This window comes from Pezoporus wallicus, unplaced genomic scaffold, assembly GCF_028554395.1.
Source record: "Pezoporus wallicus isolate ANWC-B61680 ecotype Strahan unplaced genomic scaffold, APGP_CSIRO_Pwel_v1 contig_8837, whole genome shotgun sequence".
Lineage (NCBI taxonomy): Eukaryota > Metazoa > Chordata > Aves > Psittaciformes > Psittacidae > Pezoporus > Pezoporus wallicus.
Window position 1 is genome coordinate 673,916 of NW_026636730.1, and position 20,627 is coordinate 694,542.

At 47.4% G+C, this 20,627-nt stretch overlaps 1 protein-coding gene across 1 annotated transcript in view; it reads left to right on the forward strand.

The window, feature by feature from the left end:
• Positions 1-20,627, forward strand: part of ATRN (attractin) — a 173,898-nt gene that overhangs the window by 24,897 nt on the left and 128,374 nt on the right. Inside the window, exon 2 of the mRNA XM_057401256.1 lies at positions 18,270-18,353. Within this exon, the coding sequence (XP_057257239.1) occupies positions 18,270-18,353 (84 nt within the window). The remainder of the gene's footprint in view (positions 1-18,269; positions 18,354-20,627) is intronic.

Below are 20,627 nucleotides of genomic sequence, written 5' to 3' on the forward strand. Positions count from 1 at the left end.
TTATCTCTGACAGATTGATTTAAAGCACAGGCGATGAAAGGAAGGTACATACCTTATGATGCATTGATACGTCTGTGGTTAGGTCTGGCAGTCATTCAGCTTGAAATTGCCTCTTTTGAATAGCTGGAAGTTTGGTATTTACTGTGTTAAATAGCAGAAATGAATAGTAAGGCACCTCAGTGCTGTGTCTGGGTGCATCCATTGGCCCAGCAACAAGGCAGAGAGCTGCTTTGGGCCAGGGAAGAGGAAAACACCCTTATAAATACACAAGCCACATCACCTTCATATCCTACCCATGAAGGCATAGCATGGCTGGGCAGACAATGCGGCAGTGTTTGAGAGTGCCAGAGGGAAGCACTCAATGTGAAGTGGGTTAGTGCTTTCTGTGCCGGAGAACTCTGCTTAAGTGGTTCTGATGCTTCCTGGTAGGGTACATTGAAGTGTCTCGTCTTAGTTTCAGCAGTTTTAAGGCAGGAATGAACTTCTCTTACAGGGCTTAAGGGTGTTTGCAGGAGCTGTTTGGTGTTTCTCTTATAAACAATCACAGAATCCCAGCCTGGTTTGTGTTGGAAGGGGCCTCAAAGCTCCTCCAGCCCCTGCCACGGGCAGGGACCCCGTCCACTGGAGCACCTTGCTCCAAGCCCCTGTGTCCAACCTGGCCTTGAACACTGCCAGGGATGGGGCAGCCACAGCTTCTCTGGGCACCCTGGGCCAGCACCTCAGCACCCTCCCAGGGAAGAGCTTCTGCCTCAGAGCTCATCTCAGTCTCCCCTCTGGCAGGTTCAAGCCATTCCCCTTGTCTTGTCGCTGTAGGTCAAAGCCCCTCTCCTAATTTCTTGTTAAGACATTTTAAGACATCTCAAAAAGAGGTAACAAAATGAAAATATAAGAAGGTAGCTGGGAAACTGGAATGAGGCAAAATCATAGATAGAATCATAGAATAGTTAGGGTTGGAAAGGACCTTAAGATCATCCAGTTCCAACCCCCCTGCCATGGGCAGGGACACCTCACACTAAACCATGGCACCCAAGGCTCTGTCCAACCTGGCCTTGAACACTGTCAGGGATGGAGCATTCACAGCTTCCCTGGGCAACCCATTCCAGTGCCTCCCCACCCTCACAGGAAAGAATTTCCTCCTTAGATCCAATCTAAACTTCCCCTGTTTCAGTTTGAACCCGTTACCCCTTGTCCTGTCACTACAGTCCCTAATGAAGAGTCCCTCCCCACCATCCCTATAGGCCCCCTTCAGATACTGGAAGCTGCTCTGAGGTCTCCACGCAGCTTCTCTTCTCCAGGCTGAACAGCCCCAACTTTCTCACCCTGTCTTCATACAGGAGGTGCTTCAGCCCCTGATCATCCTCGTGGCCTCCTCTGGACTTGTTCCAACAGTTCCATGTCCTTTTTATGTTGAGGACCCCAGAACTGCACACAATGCTCCAGGTGAGGTCTCACGAGAGCAGAGCAGAGGGGCAGGATCACCTCCTTGGACCTGCTGGTCACGCTCCTTTGGATGCAGCCCTGTCTTATTTTTTTTAAGACACTCATGTGAACAGAGCAACATTTTGTGCAGAATTCCTTGTCGATGCAAAGATGCTTTTCCTGTGGATGTTACTGGGAAGAACTTGTGATGCCTGAATCCTACATAGGCAGGTGAGATGTTTGTTTCGAGGCGGTTAGTTGAGAGCTGGCCTGTAAATCCTGCTCAGCTTGGTAGTGAAGTGAGGGGTTACTTCACAACTCTAAGTTGTGTTGAGCCACTGTCTTTGTTTTTCTTGTTATAAATCTGTTGGGAGCAGATGGAATTTCGTTTTTTTCCTGCTGCTGTCCAAGAATAACTCCTTTCCGAGTCATTTCAGAGGCAACAGGGAAGGTGCACATGGTAGATGTGGAGTCGGAAGCAGTGATTTTTGCCGCTACGCCTTCCCTTGGGGAGTTTGGCTCTTTGTTGGGTGGCTCGAAGGGTGCCCATGGTGGTGTTAGGTTCTGGATTGATGCCACTGTTGGGTCAGTACTTTGCCTGTTGGATTTGTTGGTTTGTAGGTAGGGTTTTATGTTGATTGTTTGTATTTAAGGGAGGGTTTCTTTGCTCTGGAGCGGTTATCAGGAGAGCTATATATAAGACATTGCCTCATTACAAGGGAAGAGGGATAAGAAGCCCAATCCATGTATGCACATCCACCTCCGCAGCAGAGCAGTCAGCAGGCTTTAGGTTGTCACCTTCCCTGCCCTGCTGTGCTGTTTCATAGACAAGCACTTCAGAGCTACTTATTATATAAAGATCTTGGATTATACAGATGTTGTAGTGAGTCTGTTGCTAAGGCTGCGTTGACACACCCCATAAATTCTGTATTATGTGCCAATGAGTTTGTTGTTTCCAAATTTTCCATGTTTATTCCGAAAATCTAGTGGTTTCTCATGGTATTTGCTGGATTCAAATGCACTTTAAAAGTTCATTCCTTGCCAGAATTATGTTTTTATAGTCAGATTTCTTGCTGCCTCCTCCATCGCAGTAAGGAATCGAGGCTTGGCGTTGTAATAGCAAAGAATGTGTCTTTGTGGGTTAGGAAATACCTTACATGCATTGTAAAATCTATCTTGCAGAAGCGCTTAATAAAGCAGAGCAGTTTGTAGTGGCTAAAAGCACTGCTTTTCCTAAGGGGTTTACACTTGCTGGTCACAGCAAGGCAGACAAACGTGCTCTGGTACTTAAAAATCACTCCAAATCTTTGCTTCCATGAGCTCAGAGCTCTTGTCACTGGATGGCTTTCACATTGGCTTTATTTTTCAGGCTCTTAAATAAGCATTGTGGTGGTTTGAGTGGCGTGGGTTTACCTCATGCTTGCAAAAAGCTGGTGGAAAAGCTTAGGCGAGACGGTGGAGTGAGCTGAGTGTGGTTAAATGGCTCGGTGGCAGCAATAGGAAGTTTTCATTTAAGGGATTAAGATGATTTAACTAAATCTCTGTCCCCAACACAAGAGGGACGTGGAGCTGTTGGAGCAAATGCAGAGGAGGCCATGGAGATGTAGTGAGGGCTGGAGCAGCTCTGCTCTGGAGCCAGGCTGAGAGAGCTGGGCTGGGGCAGCCTGGACAAGAGAAGGCTCCTGAAGGGGAGACCTGAGAGCAGCTCCAGTGCCTGAAGGGGCTGCAGGAAAGCTGGAGAGGGGCTTGGGACAAGGGATGTAGGGACAGGCCAAGGGGAATGGCTTGAACCTGCCAGAGGGGAGACTGAGATGAGCTCTTAGGCAGAAGCTCTTCCCTGGGAGGGTGCTGAGGCACTGGCCCAGGGTGCCCAGAGAAGCTGTGGCTGCCCCATCCCTGGCAGTGTTCAGGGCCAGGTTGGACACAGGGGCTTGGAGCAAGCTGCTCTAGTGGAAGGGGTCCCTGCTCATGGCAGGGGTTGGAGCTGGGTGAGCTTTAAGGTCCCTTCAACCCAAACCAGTCTGGGATTAAGGTCTGTCCTTTTCTCCTTTTGCTAAGCCAGGGCACTGGCTGCATGTTTGGGTGGAAAGTGGCACACATGTTTTGCCACCTCATAGCTGTGAACAGCATCCCATCAAAAGCTGTGTTTCCTTACAGCAGTAACAAAATGAGGGATCTGCAGAGCGTTCATGGGGTTGATGAAATTTGTTGACTCTTCCACATGAATTTAACCAGCCATTTAACTGGTAACAGCCACCAGAGGGTTTGTATAGAGTGAGGTTTTATGCTCACCAGACATACAGCTTTATCAGGCTGATCTTCAGCATCAGTATTTCTGGTGTCTAGTTGAACATAGAGGTTGATGTAAACTTATAGGTGTGGTAGAGTCGCATTTTGATAGCAGATTGATTCCTGAAGAGCCTTAAAATACAATCTACTCTTGCCTTTCTTTCCCTTTCGCCCTTGTTTACTGTCTGAATACCAGCTTGTTTCACATTGGTATGTGACCTATTTGGCAGCAGGGTGAGTGAGTTTGGTGATGCATGGAGTCATGAGCCCAGCACACTGCTGCAGCAGAAGCCAAGAGAAGTGAGAACATGTAGCCAGACAATATCTGCTTTTTTAGTATCTAAATGGAGACCTGCCTAAGTTTGAGTCATCTGAATTATCCTTTATCTTTGAGTTTTGTTCTACTTAAAAGGGACTTCTCAAGGAAGCTGTGTACATCTGCCTTAATGAAATACTTCAAGTGTTCAATATTTAGCTCCTTCTTTTCTCCTTGGTGTGAAATCGCTTTCATTAAAAGTGAGTCATTTGGGGAAAATACCGCTTGTGCTTTTCTTCAAGGGGTTGCAAATCATTCTTTTTTCTCCTTGGGATTAAGAAAGAAGCGCAACAGGCCCTGGGATAGAACAGCTGCTTGAACTGGAAAATCACAGAGGGTTTGGGTTGGAAGGGACCTTAAAGCTCCTCCAGCTCCAGCCCCTGCCACAGGCAGGGACACCTTCCACTAGAGCAGCTTGCTCCAAGCCCCTGTGTCCAACCTGGCCTTGAACACTGCCAGGGATGGGAGTGTGAGGGAAAGGGAGAATGTAAGGGAGAACGTAAGGAAGGGAGTGTTTCATAAACACTTTGTGTTTAGGAAAGGTGGTTATAATTTTGCTCCAGTCTTGGTGTGGAAATGAGAAGCTTTCTGTTCCCATCTTTTTTGCTTCTGGATATTGGCAGTCTTAAGTGGCTGCTCCATCCCTGTCAGTGTTCAGGGTTGGATGAGTCTTGGAGCAGCCTGCTATAGTGGAAGTTGTCCCTGCCCATGCCAGGGGGTTGGAACTGGGTGAGCTTTAAGGTCCCTTCAATCCAAAGCATTCTGTGATTCCATGAGGTTTAAGGAGGTGATCCTGCCCCTCTGCTCTGCTCTTGTGAGACCTCACCTGGAGCATTGTGTGCAGTTCTGGGGTCCTCAACATAAAAAGGACATGGAACTGTTGGAACAAGTCCAGAGGAGGCCACGAGGATGATCAGGGACTGGAGCACCTCCTGTATGAAGATAGGCTGAGGAAGTTGGGGCTGTTCAGGCTGGAGAAGAGAAGCTGCGTGGAGACCTTATAGCAGCCTTCCAGTATCTGAAGGGGGCCTGTAGGGATGGTGGAGAGGGACTCTTCATTAGGGACTGTAGTGATAGGACAAGGGGTAACGGGTTCAAACTGAAACAGGGGAAGTTTAGATTGGATCTAAGGAGGAAATTCTTTCCTGTGAGGGTGCTGAGGCACTGGAATGGGTTGCCCAGGGAGGTTGTGAATGCGCCATCCCTGGCAGTGTTCAAGACCAGGTTGGATGAAGCGTTGGGTGCCATGGTTTAGTGTGAGGTGTCCCTGCCCATGGCAGGGTGGTTGGGACTGGATGCTCTTAAGGTCCTTTCCAACCCTAACTATTCTGTGATTCTGTGATTCCTATTTGACTGTCGATTCCCAGCTCTTTTCATGACCTTCTCTGTGTCACTTCAGCCAGAAACCTGCTTTAAACCATTTGAGATTGTCATTGGGTAGGTTCACAAAGCCCTGTCTGCATCTTGGGACGTACTTTTACTATTTTAGTGATCTACACCTGAGGATCTACGTCAGAATCCTGTGTTTTCAGGTCAGCACCAAATGGAAGTTAACCTTCACGTCGAGCTGTTTGCCAAGTTATTTTTTCTTAGGGAACAATCTCCCCAGCAGGTAACAGGGATCCGTAGTAGCTTAGAAATTTGTGGATGTCAGGCAGGAAATAAAAGGAATTATTTCTATCCCTGTTAGGAAAGTGGGTCAGGCCGTGGTATTTATTTATAGGATGTCTTAATACTTTCATTTTCCTTTTCTTGCTGCAAAACTGGCTGATCTTTGCTTGAGCTCTTCTGTAAATGTTACTACCAGGTACTGTGCTCTGCATCTGGCCTGGAAATCAGCAGTGATGGAGGGGGGTACATGTGCAGTTAAAACTGAGTTTAAACATGCTTCTTGAGGGTTTAAATTGAGTATTTTGGGGTGGAGCGGTTAGGAAGGATTGGGAAGCTTTGGAAAGGGGAAGGGATTGCTGCTGCTGAGTTGATTTTTCTGGTAGGGAGTTGGTGTTTTCATATGTGTCTTGGCAAACTGCAGTAGGACAATGGTCATCTGCTCCATGGGGATGGCCTTGTATTCCATTTATTTCTGATTCCTGTTGGATGGAAGGTGAAGTCAACAGCTCAGCCCCATTTCCAGGTTGGATGCCCAAGATGGGATGGGGCTTGGAGCAAGCTGCTCTAGTGGAAGGTGTCCCTACCTGTGACAAGGGTTGGAACTGGATAAGCTTTAAGGTCCCTTCCAACCCAAACCACTCTGGGATGCTGTGATTTCATTTGCAATACAACGCACGTCCCACCAGTGAACACTTTTGCCTGTGTTTAAATGCGGGACTGGTGACTTCAAAGCTTGTCAGACTGAAGTGCTCTTCAGCTGGAGGAGAATATTGACGTGTCTGTCAATTCCGAGTGTGCGTGCTTTTAAAGCTGGAATTCCGATGCCTTATTTCCAAGGTACACAGATGAGGTGAATTGCAACTGAAATCCTCGTGCATGTACTTAAGATAAGTTTTTGACTAATTGAATGTTTCTAATTTTGACAAAGTGCTGAAAAATCATCCAACCAACCTCGTGTGCTCTTTGCAACCAATGGCGCATCACAATTAACTTCTGAAACAGGAGGGAGGGCAGAATAAGGAATGGAACGATGTTGACTGCTGGAGAAAGGGAGTCAAACTGATAGAATCAGAAGTGCATCGTGAAACAGAATCCCAGACTGATTTATGTTGCAAGGGATCTTTAAAGCTCATCCAGTTCCAGCCCCTGCTGTGGTCAGGGGCACCTTCCACTGGAGCTGCTTGCTCCAAGCCCCTGTGTCCAACCTGGCCTTGAACACTGCCAGGGATGGGGCAGCCGCAGCTTCTCTGGTCCAAGACATGGTGTGTGTCTTGCATATTACCTGTAGTCAGGCTGGATCACCCAATGCCATGAATTTCTGTTGATCTCCCAGTGGTGCACCTCGGTGGTACCTGTTTGGTTCTGCAGATCGTTGTTCATTAGCCCTTGATGATTTTCTTTGATCGCAATAACGTGCTTTCTCCTTACTTTCATCTTGCAGGGTGTTGTGTTTTGGGGGATGCTGTGTGGGGTGTATGGTGTAAGACTGTTTGCAAAGGCTTCTGGACACAGGTTATAAGGATTCATTGTGTGCAAGGAATGAAGGGGTTGCTGTATTCCTTTTTCTGCTGCAGAGTTAAATGGTTTAATAGGCTCTAACCTCCCAGCCAAAGTTACTATCTGACTTTATGTAAGTTCACCTAAGGGGGGCTACAAGACACTTGGAGAGGGACTGTAGGACAAGGGGAATGGCTTGAACCTGCCAGAGGGGAGACTGAGATGAGCTCTTAGGCAGAAGCTCTTCCCTGTGAGGGTGCTGAGGCGCTGGCCCAGGGTGCCCAGGGAAGCTGTGGCTGCCCCATCCCTGGCAGTGTTCAAGGCCAGGTTGGACACAGGGACTTGGAGCAAGCTGCTCTAGTGGAAGGGGTCCCTGCCTGTGGCAGGGGTTGGAACTGGAGGAGCTTTAAGCTCTCTTCCAACACAAACCAGTCTGGGATTCAATCATGTGTGAGCTTTATTTGCTTCTGCTCTGCACTGTTGTCTTCTTCTGCCAGGCGTGAAGCACACAGCTTACTGCTATAAACTCCAGGAGCATTTCAGAACCACCAGTGAAAGATGAAAGTCGAGTTTCTTCAGGCATTACAAACACTTGCAACTAAATTATCTTGATTTCAGAGAACTAGGGCAAGATGCATTAAAGGGATTTGTGAACAGATGGGGAAAGCAGAGTGCAACTGTTAGATCAGCTGAACAGACAACTGTTGTAGCGTGCACCATCTGCATGGCCGTTGTCTCCTGTATGGTTGTTGGGTAAAGGTGGGCTTCGAAGGGACATCACGAAGTGGCCTTTTGTCATGATAACGTTTCTGCTTATAATAGTGGCAGTGGGAAGGGTGTTTTGAAGATACAAACAGGCTGATGATCAAGAGTGGAGCTGTTGCAGTATGGAGGCAGAGCAATGAAATGGAGTAGAGCAAAGCCACCAAAACCTGCACTTAAAAACAGGTTGCGTGAAGAAGATGCTCCTGCAGTGTAATGATATTTATAATATCTTTCCTTCTTTATTTTCCTCCATAAATGTGATTGGGGGCAAGAATTTGCAGTAGTCAAGGTACACAGTAATCTACATTTACATTTCAGCTTGGATGTTTGGTTCGACAGAGGAAGAGCTAAGCATCTGGGGTGAACAGAGCTGCTTTGCTACTCCAGAGATGGGGCTGGAAATAGAGAAATGGGAGGATAGACATGGATATATATTTCCAGTTTGATATAATAGGTGGAGAAACTCCGAGGCAAGAGCATTAGGTGGAGCTCCAGTGCGTTTCTGACGTGTCCAAACGTGGGTGTTATTACAAGGCAGTGTCTTTAACTAGTGCTTGTAAAACGGGTGAAATGCTCATTGGTTTGGGGATCCAGTAGTTTCTCATTGTTTCCATGTCCTCTGACATGAGGGCATGGTTTTGGAGGAGGGAGAACACCTTTTCCTTCATTGTTTCTGTTGTCTGAGTATTGAGGTTGGGTCAGTTCGGTGCCTTGTTCAATGATTTCGCCCTGGATATAATTCACTGGTGTACAGGGGAAGAGATAAAGCAAGCGTCTTCCATAAAGAGCATTTGAAGTGTGTTTTTAGATTAAATGTCTTTTATATTCCTCTCCTTCCCCAGCAGAAGAGCTGGTCTGGCAAGCAGGATGTTAAAGGAACAACTAAACAACTGGGAGGAGCTCAGGTGTGGCTCAAGAGTACTTAAGCCAAGGTGGAGGAAGCATTTCAAGATTGGTGCTGTTAATGATGCTGAAAGCTACTGGCAGCTCTGGTAGTATAATGGCAGAGGGACCAGCCAGACCATCACCAAAGAGATGACTTTGGTGGCATTCACTGGTGATGATAGCAGAAGAGCAGGAGCTGGACAGTGTGTCAGGACTGGGGGCATGATGGAGATACTGGTGGCCGACTGGAGAGGAGCAATGTTTGAAAATGATGGGATTTAGCGTTTTGACTTACCAGTGATTTAGTTATTGAAAGCCAACTGTGACCCATCAGTGAGCACTCACAGCCCAGAGCTCCCCCCCGTGTGCTGGGCTGCACCCCCAGAGCGTGAGCAGCAGCTCAGGGAGGGGATCCTGCCCCTCTGCTGCGCTCTGGGGAGACCCCCCCTGCAGTCCTGATCCAGCTCTGGGGCAGCAGCACAAGAGGGACGTGGAGCTGTTGGAGCGAGGCCAGAGGAGGCCATGGAGATGCTGCGAGGGCTGGAGCAGCTCTGCTCTGGAGCCAGGCTGAGAGAGCTGGGCTGGGGCAGCCTGGACAAGAGAAGGCTCCTGAAGGGGAGACCTGAGAGCAGCTCCAGTGCCTAAAGGGGCTGCAGGAAAGCTGGAGAGGGGCTTGGGACAAGGGATGTAGGGACAGGCCAAGGGGAATGGCTTTAAGCTGCCAGAGGGGAGACTGAGATGAGCTCTTAGGCAGAAGCTCTTCCCTGTGAGGGTGCTGAGGCGCTGGCCCAGGGTGCCCAGAGAAGCTGTGGCTGCCCCATCCCTGGCAGTGTTCAAGGCCAGGTTGGACACAGGGGCTTGGAGCAAGTTGATCTAGTGGAAGGGGTCCCTGCCCGTGGCAGGGACTGGAGCTGCAGGAGCTTTAAGGTCCCTTCCAACCCAAACCATTCCATGGTTCTATGTTTTTTAAGACTGTAGGAACAAATGCTGCGTTTGTTCCTCCTGATCTCTCTCAGCCTGTCCATGGTTGTTCATTCTTCTCTGGAGCACAGCAGCTTGTCAGATTAAGGCCTGTCTTTGAGGAACCAAGAGGGATTTAGCAGGTTTGTGAGCACCAGTGCTGCAGGTTGTGAGTCAGAGAGGAGAGGCTGTGCTGATACCTGCTGCAGTGTTTTACCTGCTGCAGTTTCTCTCAGCATCCTTTGTCAGAGCTCGAAGGGTTTTCCAGGCTCTGCCCTTATCTCTGATCAGCAGCCAGGAAATCACTTTCCATATTTTTACATATCTCACACAGAAGGACAAACTAATCTCTTCCTTTGGAGAAATCGTGTTTCCCATTTCAAACTGTGTCAGTCATCTGTTTTTCTTAAAGCAAGGCAGCTCCATAGCATCAATTTAACTCTACCATGGGAAGTGGGATGAAAACAGCACATAGTGAGCATAGGGAGTGATTGTCCCTCCTCTCTGACCTTGTGCCATGTTGAGATTGGTGTAGTGTGGAGTGACCTTGAGATACCTGCTCCTCTCTGGGAGGAAAACCATGATGAAGGCAATGCAGAGGATAGTTTGTGAGCGCTGGAATAGCAGCATCTTGCTGTGAGAATGGTTGAAGATGCTTTTTGCTTGCAAAGCCATCAGGCTTTCTGGGAATTTCGTGCCTGTGTACCTTTCTGTTAAGGACTGTGGCACTACTGTGGGAATGTTGAGCTCGTGCTTTCCAACTTGAGTGTTTAGATGGGCTGGAGTTATAGCTCACTAGTAGAGTCAGCTTCATCTGCTTGAGCTTGCAAAGTGCTTGAGTGCTTTTTGGAGCTGTTGAGGAGTGTTCCCATTGAAGTTGGGACCTTTCTTCAGATCCTGTGTCAAGCCACCATTACCCAAGGATGAGGAGATGAGCTGCGCTTCTTGGAGATGGAGATGTGCACCATCCAGAAGGTCTTACCCCAGAGTTTTGGAAATCACAGGGTAGAGCAGTCTTTAAGGTGATGCAGAAACCGATGTGATGGCAACATGGAGGAGTAACTGATTTTGCGCTAATACCATTACCTTCATCAGTGTGAGACCTGGGACATAATGGATTTCTCTTCCCAGCTGTGCCCACGGTGTGGCAGAAGAGAGGATTTAGCTGTTACACATTCAAAACTCATCAAGTAGCTGCATATTCATCTGCTTCTCTCATCCCCTATCGTTGCTGAACACCCTTCCCTGCCTATAAATGAGGGCATTTGCTTATAGCAAACCCTAGAAGGATATATCTATCCTTCAACCTCAGGCGTTTAGAGAGCAAATGAACAAAGCTAAATTGTTAATCAATTGAGGCTGGAATGCCATTGTTCTGGTAATAGGCTGTAACAACCCTTTCTTTATTGGCTTCAACTTCAGATTTACCCGAAACAATGGCTTTTAATTGTGGTGTGCTCGAGGCAGCGAAGCAACACTTGGGAAGGAAAGGGGGGAGAGGAAGAAAACTCATTGTTTGCATCAGTGTCTAGATTTAGCAAGTTCAAAATTAGGATGAGAACTGGGTTTGGGGTTTGTTTTTTTGTGTGGTTTTTATGGGTGGAAAAGCTGTGCTGAGACTCTCCAGACAATCTGCTGATAATTCTTCTGTGCTGTTGTCAGTGTCACTGCAGTTTTAGTGAGTGCAATGCGAAGCAATCTTGAGACCCATCGGTGACCTCTTAGAGGTTAAGGTTTAATGTGTTATGTAAACCAAACAAGCCAGCTTGCCTTTTCTGGGTAATGAACAAAAGCCCGTCTGCAGTTTACCTCTTCACCGAATCCCAGCATGGTTTGGGTTGGAAGGGAGCTCAAAAGCTCCTCCAGCTCCAACCCCTGCCACGGGCAGGGACCCCTTCCACTAGAGCAGCTTGCTCCAAGCCCCTGTGTCCAACCTGGCCTTGAGCACTGCCAGGGATGGGGCAGCCACAGCTTCTCTGGGCACCCTGTGCCAGCGCCTCAGCACCCTCCCAGGGAAGAGCTTCTGCCTAAGAGCTCATCTCAGTCTCCCCTCGGGCAGGTTCAAGCCATTCCCCTTGGCCTGTCCCTACATCCCTTGTCCCAAGCCCCTCTCCAGCTTTCCTGCAGCCCCTTCAGGCACTGGAGCTGCTCTCAGGTCTCCCCTTCAGGAGCCTTCTCTTGTCCAGGCTGCCCCAGCCCAGCTCTCTCAGCCTGGCTCCAGAGCAGAGCTGCTCCAGCCCTCGCAGCATCTCCGTGGCCTCCTCTGGCCTCGCTCCAACAGCTCCACATCCCTCTTGTGCTGCTGCCCCAGAGCTGGATCAGGACTGCAGGGGGGGTCTCCCCAGAGCACAGCAGAGGGGCAGGATCCCCTCCCTGAGCTGCTGCTCACGCTCTGGGGGTGCACCCAGCACACGGAGGGGTTCTGGGCTCAAGCGCTCACTGAAGCTGGGTCATGGGGAGCTTCTCATCACCCAGCACCCCCAAGTCCTCCTCAGGGCTGCTCCATCCCATCTCCTCCAGGGAACATAAATTTATGCAGCACCCCATTGCCATCACGTACCTCCACTGTTGCGGTGCTTTGGACAGGAGTGCTGTGGAATGATTTTATCCCACGTTATAATTTATTCTCAACTTAGTGACTTTTTGTACTCGGCTGTTAACAAGAGGAATCACTTTGGATTCATTAGATGGTAATTAGAGAGCAGCTTTGAGTCTTTGCCTAGTTGTGAATTTCAGGTCTCTGTAGGAGCTTTGTTGCTGTGTGTTAATTTGTATTTGAGAAATGCTTGTTTCTATTATTACTTGGGCTGTATGAAAACATGGATTTATCTGTTCTTTTCCAGTATCACATCTGGCTTTCTACCCAGGAAGATGCCATTGTTTGTATCCTGTTTTCTTGTGTTAACGTTGTGCTTGTCAGGGATTCCCAGAACTAGCAGGGAGGAGCTGAACGCACTGAGCTCTTTTACATACCGTGCCTCTCTTTGAAGCTCTCTTTTGTGATCTCCATCCTTTTCCTTGCTTCCCTTTTGCCTTTGTCTTACAAGATACTGAACCAGGTGGCACTCGGGGTGGAAGCCCTTTCAATTCAGCTCTCAAATCCCTTTTTTCCCCTGTAAGTATTGCAGCCCATGTGAAAATCAGTGCAAAATTCACACCAGCTCTACAGAACACTGTTTCCACCTGGTACAGTTTGACACAAGCCTTAAGTAGTGTGTGTATGCACATGAGGCTATGTATATGATTTTAAATCTGTAGTTTTATAAACAGATCCTTGCAGTTGTTTTTGCACCTGGAGGTTTTGAAGGTAATATTGTGGCTTTGTAGGTGCTAAATAATTCCTTAGGCTTTGTGTAGGTTTCCCCACCTGTGTGTATGGGTGTTTATGCAACAGGAAACTCTTAAAGCACCTTGCTTTTTGTTTTCTTAGGGTGTAGCACCTGCACCTTGTAGAGTAAGAGCTGGAACACCCAAGTAGTACATAAGTGCTTCTAGTAGAGAAGCATCACGTACTACTAGCTAACAAAGACAAATAGGAATTGATATTTCTCCACACTTCCTTGTGTCTAATTCTTGCATCTGAGTGATGAAGTTCTGAATGCTCCATCCCTGGCAGTGTTCAAGACCAGGTTGGACAGAGCCTTGGGTGACATGGTTTAGTGTGAGGTGTCCCTGCCTGTGGTAGGGGGGCTGGAATGGAATGATCTTAATGTCCTTTCCAACCCTAACTATTCTGTGATTCTATGATATAATAAATATGCTGAAGGCATTTAGGAGGGCAAAAGACTTTAGAACTTTGTGGTGTTCGTGGTGTCTTACCTAGAGGTACGAGTCTTCTAGTGTGTGTCGTGAGAGTATTATAGAATCATAGACTAGTTAGGGTTGGAAAGGACCTTAAGATCATCCAGTTCCAACCCCCCTGCCATGGGCAGGGACACCTCACACTAAACCATGGCACCCAGGGCTCTGTCCAACCTGGCCTTGAACACTGCCAGGGATGGAGCATTCACAGCATCCCTGAGCAACCCATTCCAGTGCCTCACCACCCTCACAGTAAAGAACTTCTGCCTTATATCCAATCTAAACTTCCCCTGTTTCAGTTTTAAGCCGTTACCCCTTGTCCTGTCACTACAGTCCTTAATGAAGAGTCCCTCCCCAGCATCCCTATGGCCCCCCTTCAGACACTGAAGCTGAGGTCTCCACACAGCTTCTCTTCTCCAGGCTGAACAGCCCCAACTTCCTCAGCCTGTCTTCATACAGGAGGTGCTCCAGCCCCTGATCATCCTCGTGGCCTCCTCTGGACTTGTTCCAACAGTTCCATGTCCTTTTTATGTTGAGGACCCCAGAACTGCACACAATGCTCCAGGTGAGGTCTCACTTACGTATAGCCCCAGGTATGTTAGGAGAGTGTCCTGTGCTGAAGTGCTTCAGTCCTGGAGTGTTTTCGCTCCTTGAGTTACTTGTTTATTCCCTTCCTGAGCCTTTGAATATGGACAAAGCCAAAACGTTGTCTAGGATGTGTTCTAGTTATCAGTGCCCACCAGTGCTGGTGTCACGTAGAGCCCAACCAGGACTGAGCTGGAAAGAACAAAGAGTTTGCTTTTTTACTAGAGCTGGGACATTGGTTTAGCTTTCCCTATTGAATGTAAAGACAGAATTCCTTCTGCATTCTGTCTTCTATCTGAAAGCTTCAGTTTACTTTTAGTGCTTTGTGTTTATTTCTGTCTTTCTTGGAGCACGTCTGTTGGAGGCTGTTCATAGAGTAACATGGTTCTGCTGATGCCCTCCTCATACCAGGCAGTATGTGGGTAAGAGCTTAATACCAGTTGCTTTTGCTTTCAGACATGTCAACTCTGATTATTATTGTTACTATTTTAGTACTCTTCATTTGTTCGTAATGGCAGCAGTTTCTAAAGCTTAGTAAAGAATTTGAGATACTTTCAGATGAACTTCTCTGATACGGTATTCGCTAAATACTTGGGTTTAGTTATCGTTTTAAAGCTAAATGCCATGGTTTATGTTTATATTGCTGAGCTATCATAGACTCATAGGATCCCAGACTGGTTTGGGTTGGAAGGGACCTTAAAGCTCATCCAGTTCCAGCCCCTGCCATGGGCAGGGACCCCTTCCACTAGAGCAGCTTGCTCCAAGCTCCCGTGTCCAACCTGGCCTTGAACACTGCCAGGGATGGGGCAGCCACAGCTTCTCTGGGCACCCTGTGCCAGCGCCTCAGCACCCTCCCAGGGAAGAGCTTCTGCCTAAGAGCTCATCTCAGTCTCCCCTCGGGCAGGTTAAAGGGGAGACCTTACACACCACTGTCTAAAGTCCTTATGTTCCTTGTAAAAATACCTCAATGTGATTAAATGATGCTGATGTTGAAATGCTCCTTTTTTTTTCCCAAGATATGTCATAGCTGTGGCTATAGTATTAACAAGATTACTGTACTTTTTGTTCCTGTCACTCTTGATAGCATTCCTGTGGTGAATGGTTTAATAATAGCTTCCAGAGAAGATTGTTCCAAGGGTTTTCTGAGCAGAGGCTCTGTGAGGGCTGCGTAAGCTCATTTTGAGCTTGTGAGACTTGCTCAGCTTTCCAGAGTTTCTTTATGCTGTCAGTACCGAAGCGTTGATACAGATCCATTCCTTCCTTTTCCACAGGTGTTATTATCCAAGGGGTGAATTTAGAGATTAAAAAGTCCATATGTTATTGTGTACAGCTTAGAATTGGCATCTGGATTTGCAAATTCCTGCTCAGGAAATAAGAAATGTGGATTTTCAAAGCTTTAAATATCCATATATTCAATACCTGCCTTTTGAAAGTATTACACTGAGTGTCTGAGGTTGAAAAGTGCTACAGGAAATGAATATGAAGGGGAAGGGGCTTGTCCAGATCTGTGGGTTTTGCCTTGTTAATTTGGATGAGAGATGAACCTTCAAAGTGCTTTATGGAAAAGGTTCTGGAAAATCATTTTGACTCAGTCCAGCTATTTCAGAAAGATTACAGGATGACATTAACAGATCACTCGGAAAAGACACAGCAAAAGATTCCAGGATATGGGGTGTGGAACCTTCTGATCTTGTTTCCTTCTCTTTTCTGCCAAATATGATTTTGCAGTGGTTTTGTTTTGCTACGAGTGTGTTGCAAGTAGGACTGATGTACTGGTTAAGAAGGTGATCCTGCCCCTCTGCTTTGCTCTTGTGAAACCTCACCTGGAGCATTGTGTGCAGTTCTGGGGTCCTCAACATAAAAAGGACATGGAACTGTTGGAACAAGTCCAGAGGAGGCCACGAGGATGATCAGGGACTGGAGCACCTCCTGTATGAAGACAGGCTGAGAAAGTTGGGGCTGTTCAGCCTGGAGAAGAGAAGGCTGCGTGGAGACGTCAGAGCAGCTTCCAGTATCTGAAGGGGGCCTGTAGGGATGGTGGGGAGGGACTCTTCATTAGGGACTGTAGTGACAGGACAAGGGGTAATGGGTTCAAACTGAAACAGGGGAAGTTTAGATTGGATCTAAGGAGGAAATTCTTTCCTGTGAGGGTGGTGAGGCACTGGAATGGGTTGCCCAGGGAGGTTGTGAATGCTCCATCCCTGGCAGTGTTCAAGACCAGGTTGGACAGAGCCTTGGGTGCCATGGTTTAGTGTGAGGTGTCCCTGCCCATGGCAGTGGGGATGGAACTGGATGCTCTTAAGGTCCTTTCCAACCCTAACTATCCTTTGATTCTATGATTCTATGTTGATGGAGTTTATAACCTCCCTAGGTTCAGGTGCCAGTCCTGCTTCAGGTGCCAGTATTGGCTCTGCCAGACCATAGTGGTTGGGCATCTGCAAATACCACTTCCGTTTGAGGTCATCCTGCTCTGGTAGCTTATTTTCAACTGGTTCTGCTATACTTCAGCTATTTGTTGAGGCCAATCTGGAATATTTTGACTCGTGTATGAGATGGGAGCGTGTATCTCAGTGATCTGGCTCTTGGCTTTGTCTTCTGCCCGTGCATTTTCCTACCAGTCTCTGTGTGAAGGTAATAGATGCAGAACCTCAGTGCCTGTTCTTTTGGAGCCCAGCGATATATCCGGTACTTCAGACTCCTGCTAGATCCTTCTCCTTCAGCCTTGATGAAGTGTGATTGTCATCTCTGTTGTCTATGAGCACAGAATCCCAGAGTGGTTTGTGTTGGAAGGGACCTTAAACCTCACCCAGGTCCAACCCCTGTCACGGGCAGGGACCCCTTCCACTAGAGCAGCTTGCTCCAAGCCCCTGTGTCCAACCTGGCCTTTGGAGAACTTTGCAGAACATATACCTCATTCAAATCTATGGAGAGGAGAAGTTGCAGCTGCAGCCAGTGCATTGTTAACCTCAGTGGTGTGGATGTGTTTGGTTGTCAGGTTTGGAGAGCAGGAGTAATGGAAACATGAAAGCAGAGTTTGTGTGGCTTCACTGGCTCTTTCCTATGTCCCTAATTCATTGTCATTACAAGTGATGAGCATTCCAAGTGCCGAGCCTGAATATCCATTTCCTTGGTACCACAACAAAGGGTTGAGCATAGTTCTGGGATGTGCTGGGAACTCTTCATTAGAACACCCTTCTGACCTATGGGTTTGCTGCTTCTGTTTGGACAGCCCTGCATTCAGTGGCCAGACAGTGCAGTTCTATAGATTTTGCATGGTGTTTTGCTGTTGTTGAGAGAACTGAGTCCTTTGTTGGCTTTGTTCCCTTCTCTCTTTCAGTGGCACCTTAATTTTTAATGGTTTTAAGTGGTGCAGGTCACCGAGTGTCCTGGGATGACTGATACAAACTGTACTTTCTGCTTTTACATCCTCCTCCACAGTCTTTTGCTGTAGTCAAGTTGTCACCACCTACTTAGAGCTGCAGAGGGGAAGTGGTTTCATAGGGTTGTGCTGGCACTGTCCTGGCAGTGGGGACCACTCAGCTCTAGGACTTCAGTCACTTAATGTGGGATGACATGGGGATGGGAACATGCTTCTGAAGGTGGTGGCTGCCGTGCTCTGATGTCCTGAGTGATGCAGCTCTTGGTACTTGAGGAATGAAGGTCTTAATTTGCACTAAAGGGTTATGGGGATCAGTCTTTTGGTCGGGAGGTCATCAAGGAACTTTGTGAAGAGCCAAGTAGCCAATGGGTGAGAGGTTGCACCGTGGACTTCATCCCAGCCTCATGCAAGAATTGTATTTGTATAAAGGAATAAGGAATATATATGATATAGGAATAATTTTAGCTTTTCTGTTAGGCACTTCAACTTTCTGGTTATGTGATGTCTACATAGATATGGATTTGAAACTATACCATTGGTCTGGTGGAGAAACCATCACCTCTCAACTGTCATCAGAAAGCATGTACAGAGTTTAACAGGAGAAGTCCAGTTGCTCAACTGTGTTGTGTTGTGCTATTGGTTTGTTTGTAGTGGCTCTGAAGTAACCAAAACCTTTATGGTGGATCTCCTGAACTTAGGAAATCCTTCATGAATGCTTCGTCCTGCTGGAGGCTAATGCTTGTCTTTGGTTTTTCGTTGCAGACTCACTGGACCTTCAGGGTATGTCACGGATGGGCCTGGGAATTACAAATACAAAACAAAATGCACGTGGCTCATTGAAGGAAGGTGAGTGTAGTAAACCTGGGGCTTAGTGTTGCTTGTTGTAATTTTTAGGTGAGGTTTATCTGCATTGACTAATTTTAGATCTTGTGATTCTTTTCTGCTATCCTTAAAGCTATAGATAGAAGAGCATTTAGTCAGTCCTGGTAAGTAAGTTGGTTTATTGTGCAACTGAGACCACCAAAGCGACTTCTGAATTACAGATTTGCTGTGTAAAATACTCCTCAAGTTGGAACTCCATGTGGAACGTGAAAATCCAGGCATTTGTGTAAATAAATGAAGAATCGTGATTCATTTAACTGTTACTGTATCAGGCCGTTCAGATCTTGGGCTTCAACATGAATGGGACTCTTTGGCAGTATGTTAAAAAATAGAGCAAACTGAAGCCTCTTATTCATGGAGAATCAGTTTCTGTATGATGCACTTCAGATGCTTATTTATTCTCTGGGCCATGAGGACTTGAGAGGTACCACTGACCTGTTTTGCAAAGGCTCCCTAAACTGCAGAAGACACTCAGACCTCTTCCCCTCATTTCCTCCTTTTCCTGTGTTTGATCCTTATCTTCCTTCTAGTGATTTCTTGCAGAGAATTTTAGGAGTAACGTATTTAGTGCATACCCTCAGAGCAGCTTCCAGTATCTGAAGGGGGGCTATAGGGATGCTGGGGAGGGACTCTTCATTAGGGACTGTAGTGACAGGACAAGGGGTAACGGGTTCAAACTGAAACAGGGGAAGTTTAGATTGGATATAAGGAGGAAATTCTTTACTGTAAGAGTGGTGAGGCACTGGAATGGGTTGCCCAGGGAAGTTGTGAATGCTCCATCCCTGGCAGTGTTCAAGGCCAGGTTGGGCAGAGCCTTGGGTACCATGGTTTAGTGTGAGGTGTCCCTGCCCATGGCAGGGGGGTTGGAACTGGATGCTCTTAAGGTCCTTTCCAACCTTAACTGTTCTATGATTCTGTGACTGTCTTCTGATTGATGGTGCAGCTGTTCAGAGCATCTGACTTGTCAAAATACATTTTTCTTAGGTGCGGTCTGATGCCAGGACTGTGAAACCACTTTGTTCAGTTTCTCAGTCTTTGCATGGTCAGTTATGATGCTGTGTGATAACAGCTGTGTATTGAGTTACATTCCATGCTGTTCCCTGAATCTGTAAGTAGAGCACTTTGTGGATCGGAACTACTCATGTGAGAGCATGGACTTGCAGTTGAATGTCTGTAAGCTGAAGTCTCCTGGCATCTTAAAACCATAGAGTCCTAAGCCTGGTTTGTGTTGGAAGGGACCTTAAAGCTCCTCCAGTTCCAACCCCTGCCACAGGCAGGGACCCCTTCCACTAGAGCAGCTTGCTCCAAGCCCCTGTGTCCAACCTGGCCTTGAACACTGCCAGGGATGGGGCAGCCACAGCTTCTCTGGGCACCCTGTGCCAGTGCCTCAGCACCCTCCCAGGGAAGAGCTTCTGCCTAAGAGCTCAGCTCAGTCTCCCTTCTGGCAGGTTAAAGCCATTCCCCTTGGCCTGTCCCTACATCCCTTGTCCCAAGCCCCTCTCCAGATTTCCTGCAGCCCCTTCATGCACTGGAGCTGCTCCAAGGTCTCCCCTTCAGGAGCCTTCTCTTGTCCAGGCTGACCAAGCCCAGCTCTCTTGGTGGATGAGAACTTATTTAAAGCCCAGAGTACACTTTTCCTTAGTCTTCTCTCTGTGTTTGGGAGGTTTGATGAGCAAAAGGAACTTGGCATTCACTTCATCTGCTTCAGACATTTATTTTGGATGAGTAATTTAAATGCCTAAGCTCCCGAGATACTCAAAGGTGAGGGCTAAGCTGTTCCAGAGCACCATCCAGAACACTGAAACCAGGAGCCTACCACTCACTATTAACTAAATAAGGAGCCCAGTTCTTTAATGTGGTTAAGATCAAAAGTTAGATGCAACACCTCTTCATTTTTGTAGGTAATAAAAATACATCTGCAACCAGTTTGGAATTACAAGTAATTAAAGTAGGTTTTGCAGGAATGCTGTTGCAGCCAAGCCAGCCTCAGCACTTCCAGTCCAGCCAGCTTAACCCTCAGAACTTCTAAAGGATAACCTGACTCATGTTTTTATCAGAAGTGAAGTGCTGCTCATGTGTCCCCGATAATGTCACCATAACTGTTCCTTCAGCCTTTCTTTGCTCTACTGAGGAGCTTCCTAGAGAGCTATCACTTTGTGGGCTCTGAAGTGAGAGCTTACTTGCTGTGAAGAGGTGGGCAAAAACGGTCCTCCCTCATTCATAGCCAGGCATTGAAGT